At 41.3% G+C, this 14,385-nt stretch overlaps 1 protein-coding gene across 4 annotated transcripts in view; it reads right to left on the bottom strand.

Moving 5' to 3' along the window:
- The window catches only part of cttnbp2nl (CTTNBP2 N-terminal like), a 56,208-nt gene that overhangs the window by 24,980 nt on the left and 16,843 nt on the right, over window positions 1-14,385 (bottom strand). For all 4 annotated transcript variants that reach the window (XM_033042805.1, XM_033042808.1, XM_033042806.1 and 1 more), the window contains exon 2: window positions 13,915-14,019. In XM_033042805.1, coding sequence (XP_032898696.1) covers window positions 13,915-14,013 — 99 coding nt within the window. In that variant the 5' untranslated portion in view covers window positions 14,014-14,019. The remainder of the gene's footprint in view (window positions 1-13,914; window positions 14,020-14,385) is intronic.

Raw genomic sequence — 14,385 nt, 5'->3', positions numbered from 1 at the left:
ATAAATTCATGTGATAGGAGCAGAATTAGGCCATTCCACCCATCGGCTGATGGGGCTGAGGTTGGGGCAGAAGATAATAGAGAGCTGAGAAGAGGTCCAAGGTGCCATGCAGAATATAGCGGAGAAAAATATTACCGGAAATATCAAGCGATCTATCCATCCAAGAAGATCATTCACTGCTGGACTCATTAATAGTGAACCAGAAGGTAACGACGGGATCAGCATTAAACCTACCCATCAAAACATACACTTGCAGTGCGATGAGTTCATTGATCCTACTTTAAATATATTAAACAGTTAACATCAATTGTGTTTGACGTCTTTTGTCCTGACAACAGGTACATGGTGATCTCCTTAACATTTCTATGTCATCTGGACGGATAATCATGCTGTATTTCAGAGATGAGAATCTGGTATACACATTACCCCAACTGCTGTGCTCGAAAAATCGAATTTCTAGGCTTTGCTCTCTGAAAACACTATTATTTGCGTGAAAAAGACACAAAGTGCTGGAATAACTCTGCAAGTCAGGTAATATCTTTGGAGAACATGGATAAGGTGACATTTTACATCAGGTCTCTTCTTCGGACCATCGCGTCACCTATCCATGTTCTCCAAAGATGTATTCAAGAGAGGGTTAGATATAGCTCTTAGGGCTAACGGAATCAAGGGATATGGGGAGAAAGCAGGAACGGGATGCTGATTTTGGATGATCAGATGATCAGCCATGATTCTTTTCAATGGCGGTGCTGGCTCGAAGGGCCGAATGGCCTACTCCTGCACCTATTTTCTAGGTTTCGACGTTGCCTGACTCGCTGAGTTACACCAGTACTTTGTGTAATTTTTTGGTAAACCAACGTCTGCCGTTCCTCGTCTCTACATTATTTGCGTAGTATAGTTATCAAGTTATTTTTTAACTTCAGAAAATTGCTGTAAATGGAAGAGACCTGTAGGTGTTCGTCTGGCAAAGATCTTCATCCATATACAAACAAAATGGAATGTTGAAAAAAGTTTTGGCAAGAGCCAGATCAAACTGAACTGTAAGATTGATCCAGGAAAGTATGTACCATGGGATATTGACTTCTTCGATAGTAAAAAGGGATAAAAAAAGTCAACAACTTTTAACAAAGATTAGGTGAAAGATTCAGATGAAAGATTCTATCAATCTTCGGCTTGTATCTAGGCTGCCAGTGTTCTTGGGGGGGGGGGGGGGGAAATAATCAAATTTCCTGCATTTAGATTAATGGTTTAATTTTTACAATGTTACGTTATTGTTTGGCTCGTCTGAAAAGATTGTTCACGTGCCAGTAAATAAAACAAAGAAAGCTCAGTGCAGAATTTCCTCCTATTTATTACACAGACAGCACAGCGGCAAGATATTCGGTCACGCCTTTTTTGTGGCTCCATGGTGTGAGAGTAAGTGACCTTTGTAGTGTAGTTGTATCGTTGGAATTTTACCCCCCCTCCCTTCTCCACACAAAAAAAAAACTTGTTATCTGCAAAACCAAAAGGAAGACTGGAGGAAAACATTTACAATCAGCAATATTTTTAAGCGCCGACATTTTTCACACAGAATAGGATGGGCTCATGACTCCAGCACTTTCAAACGAGTACTTGTACATACCGCAGCATAAAGGCACACATAAAGATTCACGACTAAAATAAACAAGACATATTTGCGCATATTTGCACCCTTTTTTTCTTCAAACTATTATATATATTTTTTTAAATGTGTTTTTACACAGAAAAATCACTTTTATTAAAAAGGCTCCTTACGGTAGTAAAACAAATATTTTAGCAGGGCAAACCTTCAGAGAGGAGAAATTAATTGTAATCCGAGGACAATCTTTAAAGAAGATATTAATGGCTAATTAAAAGAAACCCACAAAACTGATGGTGCTGGAAATCTGAACCTCAACCGTAATGCTGACCTGTCACAAACTATCCCTCCCACTCTGTAGCCTCCTATACTGTTATAGTGAGGCTCAATGCGAGCGTGTGGAAAGACACCCGTCATCATTTTGCACGAGGTCCATCATTTGAGAGGGCTGGGGGGGGGGGGGGGGGGGGGGGGGGGGTGGGGGTGTGACACGGTGGCTCAGCGGTAGAGTTGCTGCCTTACAGCGCCAGAGTCCCGGGTTCGATCCTGACTACGGGTGCTGTCTGTATGGAGTTTGTACGATCTTCTTGTGACCTGTGTGGTTTTTTCCTGGGATCTCCGGTTTACTCCCACACTCCAAAGACGTACAGGTTTGTATGTTAATTGGCTTCGGTAAAATTGTAAACTGTCCTCAGTGTGTAGGATAGTGTTAGTGTGCGGGGATCGTTGGTCGGCACGGACTCGGTGGGCCGAAGGGCCAGTTTCTGCATTGTAATTCTACATTAAAAATGAAACTAAATGAACTTTCTAAACATAACAAGAAACTAAATTCCACAGTGGATGCCATTTTTTAAGTATTAATGTTTAGTGGAACGGTAAAGACAAAAAGCCACTTCTAAAACAATGCCTTGCCAATCTCCTGGTCAAACCCATTCCGACTTCCCCATTTAGATCGATGTTGCCTTTTTAATTTATTTTGAGCAAGTTTATAACAATCGCCGTTCAATCATATCAGCCCAGCCTATTACTCTTACACTGATAAGTATCATTGCTCGAGGTAATGTGTCTGCTGTCAAAACTGAATTATTTCGTCATTTTTTGGAACTCATATCTTCAGTTTTATTTTCAAATAGACTTGAGGCCACTTTGATCTCCTTTAACATTACAATGAATCCCAACACAAACTTGAGGAATAGCACCCCATCTTCTGACTGGCCACATTGCTGCCATTTGGACTAGGTACTGAATTAAAACAAAGAATCAAAGTGCTAGAATAATGCAACAGGTCTAGCAGCATCTCCAAAGAGCATGAATTGGTGACGTTTCGGTGACCCTTCTTCAGACTCCTGACCCGCAGAGCTATTCCAGCAATTTGTGTTTTTTTCGTAAACCAGCATTTGTAGTACCTTTTTTCCTCAATATCAAATTCAAATACCTACAGATAACTTGATTGCTTTTTGTCTGTCACAATTGCCCATTTGTGATAATGGTTCAGCATTTTGTTTCAAGCCGTTCCACCCCCACCATATTTTCTTTTATTTACTCTGGGAGTGCAAGACTTGCCCCAATCAGACCTACCTACTGATCACATCTTTCTTCTCTGTATTTCACTCTTTTTTTTTGTGTTATTCCTCTCTAACAGTTCAATTTAGTCACTGACAGGTGACCTTATTTACTGGAGGCACAAGTAACTGCAGATGCTGCAATCTGCTGTAGAACGCAAATAACTTGAATAATGGGGCTGTCGAACTGTACGAGCTGATTCAAGAGTTCTCACGAGTTTCCCCTGATTCGAACTCGGAGAATTACAGTAATAGCCGCTCGTGGGTACTCGGGGCTCTCGTGGACATTTTTCAACATGTTGAAAAATCTTCACGAGTCTTCACGAGCTTACCGCATTTCCCGAGTGCCTGCTGTTAGCATTACGAGCCGCTAAGAGATGTCCCGAGCTCCGATGTACCCACTGCATACATTCTACGTGCTTACCACGAGTTTGATTTATTAATTAAACTCGGGGCAGCTCTTGAATTAGCTCATACAGTGGGACAGCCCCTTAACTTAAGTATGCCAGACAGCATCTCTGGAGAACAGGAGCCAGATGACAACAATCGATCAGTTATAGTCACACAGTGTTGAAACCGGCCCTTCTGCCCAACTTGCCCACGGTGACAAACACGTCCCAAATGATATTTTCACTAAGAATGGGTGCTGCACATTTGCCTGTGGTGCTCATGTCTCTCTTGAGGATCAGGATCTGAGGTTTGGTTGCCACATGCTCAGGCGTTGAACTAACACCTTCAACCCAAGGGTAATAATTAATTTTGGGGTCAATTGGAGCAGAAAATCATGTGTAGGGATAGGTATGAATGGAAGTACTTCCCCAACCTGTGTCGCCGATATGAGTACTGTGGTGGTACGATCAAGTTGGCTGAAGATGATTAAGATAATAGTCCTGGAACTCCTGCAATGTTCCTGAAGTCTCAGTGCTTAGGAATTAGTGTCATCCCACGCATCCCCGATACAAAAACATAGCGGGCTTACAACTGTGACTCACACCAGGAAATACCAAATGAATTTGTGGAGGGAAACAAAACATACCAGAAATGGCCATTACTGCAGTTTGCTCTTGGGGTTAAAATAAAAGTTCATTTCCAGTACATAACACTGAAAAAAAAAATTTGCACTTGAATTGCAAATATTATATGCTTGAGATAGGATTCAGTTGAGCAATGTTTCCTCAATTTCCTCATTCCATCTTGCTTCTTATATTGTGTGGGAAGGAATAGCAGATGCTGGTTTACACCAAAGATAGACACAAAATGCTGAAGTAACTCAGCAGGACGGGCAGCATCACTGAAGAGAAGGAACGGGTGACATTTCTGGCTGTTATCCAAATTATGTTGTTGTCAATGAGCTATGCAATCTTTGACATGAGCTCATTCCACTTACTCTATCCTACAAAATCAGGTCTAAATCTTTCTGTGGACTGGAGACAAATGATCACAAACCAGAATTACTCTTCTTCCTATCGCTTATCAATGGGTGTTTCCATAATTAAATTGAGATTAGTTAAACATCTTAACTTTGCTGTTTAAGAAAGAACTGCAGATGCTCGTAAAATCAAAGGTAGACACAAAAAGCTGGAGTAATGCCCCTGTCCCACTTAGGAAACCTGAACGGAAACCTCTGGAGACCTTGTGCCCCACCCAAGGTTTCCGTGCGGTTCCCGGAGGTTTTTGTCAGTCTCCCTACCTGCTTCCACTACCTACAACCTCTGGCAACCACCTGCAACCTCCGGGAACATGAATGTGTGAAGTTCTTTCAATGAACTGGAAAAGCCTGATGGATTCTTCTTGCTGCAGAATATATCTTGTGTATGCGACACGTTAGGATTGTGCCACGTAATAAGAGGCTAGGCCATCAGTGAAATATTGCTCACAGTTGCCTTGACAGCCTTGCCAAAAATGGTTTGTGATATTGAACTTCACACATTCATGTTGCTTTTATGCTTTTCATAAATCGATGGGGGCGGTCGATGAGAGCACAGGGGAACCACCGTTAGGGGGAAGAACAATGGAGGATGCGGTGTTGGGGTGGACCACTGGAGGGGGGGGGGGGGGGGGAACAATGGAGGTGCCGGCGGGGGTACTTGGTAACTTTGTCTTCACCGTATGTGGCAACTATTTACATACCTTGGTTATGCAAGCAAAGAATTTCACTGTGTCTTGTCACATCTGACAATAAAGTATTCCATTGCAGGCTGCAAGCTTAAAAAGCAAGCCACTTAAAAAGGAATCAAAAATCAGGTCTTGTCACAAAGATTTAGTTAACATTTGAGATGCTAATTTCTATTAGTAAATGAAATGTGCTTTTAATGCTATTTTCATAAAGGCAACAATTTAATCACGAACATTCAATATCCACCCAAGAAAGTTTGGCCAAGCTCCATAACTCTCATTCTAATATTAGCAATGAGGTGCCAATTATTTCAGTAGTTTTTGCACAGGAATCAAAAGATTGTTATGCAGATGTTTTTCATTAACAGGATAGTCTAAGTAATATATTAACTCAAGTATAACCAATCTTTTTTACACACTATAGAAACACAATGCCTTGCCTATCTATTTTTATTGTCCAGAACACTTGATTAAGCACACATTTGTTTATTTAATGTGACTAACATGATCATGAACCATCTATCCATTGCCAAAATCCAATCTGAGACAAGCCTGCTTTTGTTTATACCTCTAACGTTGTGTTACATTTACTTTAGTTCATTGCCACTGACTACTTAAAATATATGTATGCCAATCCATATTATAACATACCTAATCCAATTGTAAATCACTTTGTTCAAACTAGCAAGCATCTTGATAAATGGCCTCAATTTAAATTTCATATTTTATACTTGCATAATGCCAGAATGCATCGTGAGTTAATGTACACTGGCGTACCTACTGCAGAGAAATAATGGCTGCTTAAAATGCCGACCATATTCCTGCTTACTTGGAGTACTTTAAGAAAGTTCTTTCAATTTCCTTTGCTATTTCCTTAAATTAATGTTTTGTGATTATACAATTGAAGGAATAATTGGAGAGCAAATGAAAGGAAAGATATGAATCAATATGGTTATGTTGAATTATCACCCTACTCCATAAGTAATATAATTGTTAAGATTCCCCTTTATCAATCTATTGTTTCAGCAACATTTCAAAGGAACACTAGGATTCCTCATTCACCTTTTTGTGAAGGTTGCTATAAATTGTTTCCGCACTTCTTTGCTGAGCTTATGTGGGGCATTCTGAAGAAGGATCTCGACCCAAATGTCACTTATTCCCTTTTGCCAGAGATGCTGCCTGACCTGCTGAGTAACTGCAAGCATTTTGTGTCTATCTTCTATGCTGAGCAATCTATTGGATAAGCTATTAATAATAAATCTGCCTTCCACCTTTAAATCACCCATAGTTTCTGCTATTGGATGTATATGTTCATCATTATTAATATCATCACTCAATAAATTGCTAAAAAAATTGTGTGTTTTTTTTTAAATGCCTCCCCCCATTCCTAGCCAGAGTATTGATTAAGTGAATTTGTTATCATACCGGGGGGGGGGGGGGGGGGGGGGTGAGAATGAATCCAGGTCAGTCAGTATGTTTAATTAACACTAACCTATGTATCATTAAAACATTGTGTTAGTGTAACCATACACAGTACAGTACAGGACCAGGCCCTTGGGTGGCCAGAGCAGTGTGGGTCTCTGATGATTTGAATAAAGTTGCTGTTATTTTTCACCCGAATTAACATGTTTAAAATCCTCATAAGCGTGTAACTGTCAAGATTTCTAGTAGCTACAGCTATAAATATTCCTGTGATCATTCTTTAATCCTAGTGAATCTTTATTTAGGAACCCTATAGCATAAAATAATTTTTAAAAAACATCATAACATCAGAATATTCCTTATCTTATCTTTTGGTCGTGACCTGAAAGGACACCCACCCTTGCTCTCCAGAGAGGCTGCCTGGCCCAATGAGTTACTCCAGCACTTTGTGTCTTTTAAAATAAATATCTGCAGTTCCTTGCATGTCATCAGATGGCAACTTCTAGGGTTGTTAGTCTTGGGGAAACCGACACAAATGTATTCAAACAGCACGTTTCATGTTTTAGTGGCAACTTCACATCATGAAGTATACCACTGTGAAAATGCAGTCCTCATTTTGTTTGTATTCGCCTTTCACCTCACGACTTCCCTCTCTCCCCATACTACTACGTTTTGGTCGTGGTGGGGTTAATATTATCGAGTCCATGATCTTTGGTTGGGGTATTTTTCATTTTTCATTATTTGGGTACACATTCCTTCTTCTGAAGTGCACAGTAGAACTATTGAAGCGAACATAAGATAGACACGAAAAGCTAGAATAACTCAGCGGGACAGGCAGCATCTCCGGAGAGAAGGAATGGGTGACGTTTCGGGTCGAGATCCTTCTTCAGACTGGTTAGGGATAAGGGGAACAAGAGATATAGACGCTATCAGTCAACATAGAAATGTTTTAAATTTTAAATCAATGCCTTGCAACAACCATCTTAGAGTGCTTTCAGTTTATTTTGGTTTCTATCAGGATACATTTTTGAGTGAAATTTTTCAGTCGTATAGCACTGGAACAGTAATCTAACTTGAAAAAAAGTGCTGGAGTCATTGGATCATTCCCTACTCTAAATAGAAACAAAATGCTGGAGTAACTCAGCGGGTCAGGCAGCATCTCTGGAGAAAAGGTACGGGAGACGTTTCGGGACGGGACCCTTCTTCATATGTCTTCTACTTCGGGGGTCTGAAGAAGGATCCCAACCCAAAATGTCACCTATTCCTTTTCTCCTTAGATGCTGCCTGACCCGCTGAGTTACTCCAGCATTTTGTGCCCTTCCTACACATCCCGACTCTAAATATCGTCTGTTCATTTCGCTCCACAGATGCTCCATGGCCTGTTGAGTTCCTCCAGCACTTTAGATAACAAGGTTCCAGCATCTACAGTAATCTTGACTCGCACTTCACTGCAATTCTGTGGAGAGCTGCATTGTATGTCTTGCAATTTGAATAGGCGATCTAACCAAGAGGCACTTTGTCGGTTCTGCTAAAAATTATTTCACCACATTACTCAAAGAGCAGAGAGATCATTAACTCAGTGAATGACTCCTTTTGGTCTGCTGGAACTTTGTCCACCTCCCAGCAGAACAAGATGTCAGTCGGGGAATGTTGCCGACTGGCCCACTCCAGACTGCAGGAGTACGTGCTGAGGGACGCACAGAAGCTTGGCGCAGCCAACGGCAAGACACTGTGGGGGAGGGCAACAGTCTAGGGTCCTTCCACTGCTGGACATTGGGGGGGGGGGGGGGGGGGTGATACCTCTCAAATAAGGGAAGGGATTTCATGCCAGGGTGGCAAGGGTGTGCAGTAAAATTGTGTAATTTGTGTAAACATTACGTGATGCCGAATTGAATATAGGTATAGCCTCCGAGAATGTCAGATTTTTTTGCACAGTTCCTATAATGTAAATATTTATTTACTTGAATAAAGTTTAAAAAGAAAGTTAGTTCTTCTGGGAAAAACACATTTTGTCCAAGCAACACCAGTAAAATAATTTTAACTAGTCATTCATAAGTGAGCTGTCTATAATTAACTGTCTGTCTACCTACATGACTGAGACCACACTCTGCATCTCAAGCTTTTAAATTGTGGAATATTTCTAGGGTAGTTTACTAGATTTCCCAATGCTTGTTCACGTGAAAAACTTAATTTTCTTCAATTGGGAAAGTCTTCGAAAGGAAATGATGAGCAAGTATTTATTTACATTCCATAGCTTTATTTCAACTAAACAAATGTATTTCCTGTAAAACCTATCCTTGTAAAGTCAATGGAAAAAGTTAAAAACATACCTTGAGCATTACCAAATTTGTTTGGATGACTATCAACATTAGACAGGGGCGAGGTGCTGGGAGACTGGAGGATGGCCAATGTTGTGTCTTTGCTGCAAGATAAAGCATGGGAACTATGGTCCTGTGAGCCTAAGGTCTATGGTATTTAAGACAGTGTGGAGGATTATGAGGGTATATATAAATATATTGAGATAGACAGGAGTTGATTAGGAATAGTCAGCTTGGTTTTGTACATCGGAGCTTGTGTTCTTGTGAATCCGATTTAATTTTTTGAAGAACTAAAAAAGGTTCATGGGGGCAAGGCCAGAGACATTGTCTATATGGACTTCAGCAAGGGTTTTGGTAAGGCTTTGCATGGGATGCTGCTCTGGAAGGTTAGATCTCATGGGATTCGGGGAAAGCTAGCTGACTGGATAGAGAAATGGCTTAATGGAAGGAAGCAGAGGGTGATAGTGGAAGGTTGTTTCTCAGGCTGGAGATCTATGACTAGTGTTGCGCCTCAGGAATCAGTGCTGGGCCCATTGCTGTTATTAAGTTATATGGATGAGAATATACAAGGCATAGTTATTAAGTTTGTAGAGGACACCATGTGGGGTGGAATCATAGAAAGTGAAGACATTTATAAAAAATCACAGCAAGATCTTGACCAGTTGGGCAAGTGGGCTGAGGAATGGCTAATGAGTTTAATGCAGATAAATGTGAAGTGATGCATTTTGGGAAGTCAAAGCAGGACAAGGCCTTCAGATGAATTGTGGGGCCCTGGGGAGTGTTGTAGAGCAGAGGGATCTAGGAGTACAGGTACATTGTTCTCCGAAAGTGCCGCCACAAGTAGATAGGGCGGTCAAGGAGGCTTTTGGTCTATAGGCATTCATCAGTCAGGGTACTGAAGTTGGGATGTTTTGTTACAGTTGTAGAACTTCCACATAACATGGTTGAGAGTTACCAGAGAGAAAGTGGAAGCATAATCCATGACTTTGAGGAGCTACCCAAGGAGAAACAAAGAACTATTAAATGTTGGTTAATATACAAAAGAACACAAAGTGCTGTAGTAACTCCGCTGCATCTCTGGAGAACATGTATAGGTCGAGACCCTTCTAGGAATAGGAGGACCTTGTGCAAAAATTCATGGCTTTCTCTGTGGGAAGGATATTGAGCAAATAATTTCACTTGCAAATATTAATCAAATTCTTGCAAGAGCCTTTAGGCTAAAGTCAGCTTCTAAAGGTTCTGACACACACCACGTACTTCAAGAGTGAGAAGGAACTGTAGATGCTGGTTTACACTGAAGATAGACAATATGCTGGAGTAAGTCAGCAGGTCAGGCGGCATACTTCAAATTTAACAGACTCCAATAAGTAATCAGTACATGTTCTTCCTTAAATTTAAATTCATTCAAAGTTGTGGGATCCTCAACGCCCTGCTTCCTCCAAGGAATGTTACAATTCTAGTGAGTCAGGAAAGGACATATTGCAATGCTGGAGACTTGTGGTCAGAGGCAGTTACCAATGTGTCACGTCAACATTTTATCTACTATGAAGTCATGACATGATAACGTCTAGACTAATGGCTCAGACAGGATAAAGCTACTAAAACCACCACAGATCATTTAAAAACAATATTGCGTAATACTAAGCATAGCTGAATGTCGCAGGGTGACGCCTGTTTGGTGGTGAGTAGTCGCCCAAAGACTCAAACCTTTTTTGGTCGCTGCTGGATTTTCAACATTTGGACAAATTTCGGCGACCTGCTGCGACTATGACGTGTGCTGGCAAGTCGCAGAGCAAAAAAAAAAATCACGTAAGTGGGACAGGCCCTTGACTCTCCAAATTTCCCCCAAGCTAGGTTCTGCTTTATTCCTACTTCCACAATTTAGATCACAGTCGTCTCAAGTCAAGCAGCACATTGCTATTTTAGGGAGCAAAAACATTTTTTCCCTCTTTTCTTAAATTCTGAGCTAATTAAAAAAAAATAGAATTTTCCAAAACCATGCATGAAAGTTATACTATTTATAATGCTTTGTTCAAAAATATTAGATCATTCAATTTTTTCCATGTGTTGACCAGGGATTAGATTTATTGCTAATAACAGTGTACATTTGAAATACTATGTAAACATGGTCTTAAAATGAAGTCGTACAAGAGAACAATGCAAACGGAAATAGGTCACAGACCAGTCATCATTTTGCTTCCTTTTTAGCATTCTTGAAGTCTGCCAATATCAAGCATCATGGGCGGAAATCCTGGGGTGGACGGGGGGGGGGGGGGGGGCACGTCCCCACCCTCATGCTTTGAGAGGTGGGGGACAATCCCCCTCATGTTTTGTAATCCGGACTTTATCAGACGCTTTCTAAGGGCTGAATCGGCCTGTTCGCTGGGCCTCTGAGCAGCCGGCGCGGCTTAAAATTAAACTACTGCATCGAGGCGATCGAGGCTCCTGATGTTGAAGCCTACACTGACCGATGAAAGGCCCCGCGAAAGTGCCGATTCAAGCCCCACGATTCGGGGCGGACGAAGCTGCTGGAGTTCAGAGTCGGTCACCAACCAGGTCAACTCCCAATGTTACCGTCCACAGGGACCAAGGCTGAAGCTTCTGCGTGTATGCATGCGCTCGTGTGTGTGCCTGCGAGCAGCCGCCAAGAAATTGTGTCCCCCCCCCCCCCACCCGTTTTGATAGCGATTTCCGTGCCTGTCAAGCACTATAAAGACTAAAGGACAAACAAGCAGTCAAAGTAGCTATTGAGTGGCATTGTGGAATGAAGCGTCCTACGCATGGAATGTGGTCACAAATTTAAAAAGTGAAAGGTGCAAAGAACATACGAATGAAAGGTATGAAAAGAATAAATCAAAGCCAGCAACAATGACCAAGGAAAGGTGGAACCCACAATGGTCCATTGTTGGACATGGAAAAGGTGACACCGAGTGGATACAAACAGTGAAACTAGGCCGGACAACAGTGAAACTAGTAGCACGACTAGGGTGGCGGAGGGACAGAGAGAGGGAACACCAGAAGTTGCATTCAACACATTTCCTACGGCAATTTTAACGTAGCAAACCTTCAATTGAGCAAACTAATAGTAAATCCGACAATGAGCTAAAAGAAAAGTGAACCAATGTTGAGTCAAAGATATCATAAATAAATAAGATAAAGAAACAGAGACACTTGACAGGTTAGAGGGAGGATATTCATTATATGGGGTCCAGGCAACTCAACTGCTCAGGTGGAGCGAGGTATTAATGCAGGACTGGGTAGGATTATAAAGGGAAGGATAAGCATTTTAAAATTACAAGTGCTGAGGACATTTTGCAACTTCAAAGCTGACCTGTCTATTCCTTTCTTGTGTTGATTTATTGCTTCTCCTTGATGAACTCATGCTACCTGCCTCAACTTGTACCTATAACAATGTTCCACATATGAAACACTCACGTCAAGAGAATTTTCCAGCAATACTTTCATGGGTCTACTAATAGCTATAATGCACGTATTAATATTTGTTATCGTCTCACAGAAAAGTAGAAAACCCATAGAAAAGGGTGGCATGGTGGCGCAGCATGATTAAACATGTGAATTAAATAAAATACCAGAGCAAAAGGAGGCCACAGATTTTTAGTTATTGAGTAGAGCTGTTACTCGTGGAAAAAAGCTGTTTTTATGCCTGGCAGTGGCAGCTTTGACAGTCTGGAGTCACCTTCCAGTGGCCAGTTTAATGCATTAACCTGCAATGTTAACGCAGTTTCAACCCCTTCTCTACCCATACTGCCAGAGCGGCTGCATTTAAAACATTTCCAGCATTTTCTTGTTTTCCAGAAAATATGACACTATAGTGGCATTTAAGAGGATTTGGGATTGGCATATGGATACGTAAGAAATGATGGAATATGGATAATGCGTGGGTAGATAAGAGCAGTTTGTGTCTACCTGAGATAAGAGATGGACTTGGTATCATGTTCGGTGAAGAGCCTGTTCTTATGCTGTACTGTTCTATGTTCCATGTTAAAATACAGTATTCTGAAATATTCGGATGGATAGGATAGGTTTTAAGGAATATTGGCCAAACGCAGGCAAGTCAAGAGTAGAATAGATGGGACATGTTGGTTGGTATGGGCAAGTTGGGCCAGTTTCCACGCTGTAATATTATGAGCATGACTTGTTCTTTCTCTATACAGCTCCAGCATAGTATTCCCCTCTCTACCCCATTCTCCTAACATCTCCCTCCATTTACAGAGCGAGGGCTTGAGAGAAGTCAATGTTCACACAGTGACAATTAGGAATGATGTTGGGGAAGTCCAGAACAAGGGGTCACAGTTTAAGGATAAGGGGGAAATCTTTTAGGACCGAGATGAGAAAAACATTTTTCACACAGAGAGTGGTGAATCTCTGGAACTCTCTGCCACAGAAGGTAGTTGGGGCCAGTTCATTGGCTATATTTAAGAGGAGTTAGATGTGGCCCTTGTGGCTAAAGGGATCAGGGGGTATGGAGAGAAAGCAGGTACAGGATACTGAGTTGGATGATCAGCCATGATCATATTGAATGGCGGTGCAGGCTCGAAAGGCCAAATGGCCTACTCCTGCACCTATTTTCTATGTATGTTTCACACCACTGGGGTGTAAGCTGTACATGCAAAATATGCGGTTCTGTTCCTCCATTGTCATTGGCACTTCAGAGCAAAACATTTGTTTTCAATAGTTAGTTAATTTAGTTTATTGTCACCTGAACAGAGATACCGTGAAAAGCTTTTGTTGCGTGCTAACCAGTCAGCGGAAAGATAATACATGATTACAATCAATTCATCCACAGTGTACAGATACATGATGAAGGGAATAAAGATAAAACTACTGTCATGGGAAAAATAGCTGCAAAAGGCAAAATGTATTTGACAATACTTACTTGCAGTGCTTCTATCACCATATCCCTTGCTTCAAGTTCCCCCTCAAGCACGCTGAAGAACATCAGTAGCTCGGACTTGCTGAGATTTTCTAGGTTCATGATGTTCTATGAAAGAAAGATTATTGCTGTTAGCCTTGCCTTTTCTCCCTTTGTGCTTGATGCAAGGTTTAAGAAACATACTGTAATGTACGGGTAATTCTAGAAAGGATGAATCAATGAAGGTGGGTCCGATATATAAAGATATTTCATTTTAATAGTTTTCCACATGCGAAAACCCCACCTTTATACCATGTCATCTTTAGACTTCAGTTTGAGCTGCTTCAACCTTGTTAGTCCAGAGTGTAGTTGAGTTTCGAGATACACCATGGAAACAGGCCTGTCGGCCCACTGAGTCAATGCCGACCAACTCTAGTTCTATCCTAAACACGAAGGACAATTTACAGAAGTCAATTTACCTACAAACCTGCACAT

Source organism: Amblyraja radiata, chromosome 24 (genome assembly GCF_010909765.2).
Source record: "Amblyraja radiata isolate CabotCenter1 chromosome 24, sAmbRad1.1.pri, whole genome shotgun sequence".
Lineage (NCBI taxonomy): Eukaryota > Metazoa > Chordata > Chondrichthyes > Rajiformes > Rajidae > Amblyraja > Amblyraja radiata.
This window is presented reverse-complemented; position numbering and strand designations above follow the sequence as displayed.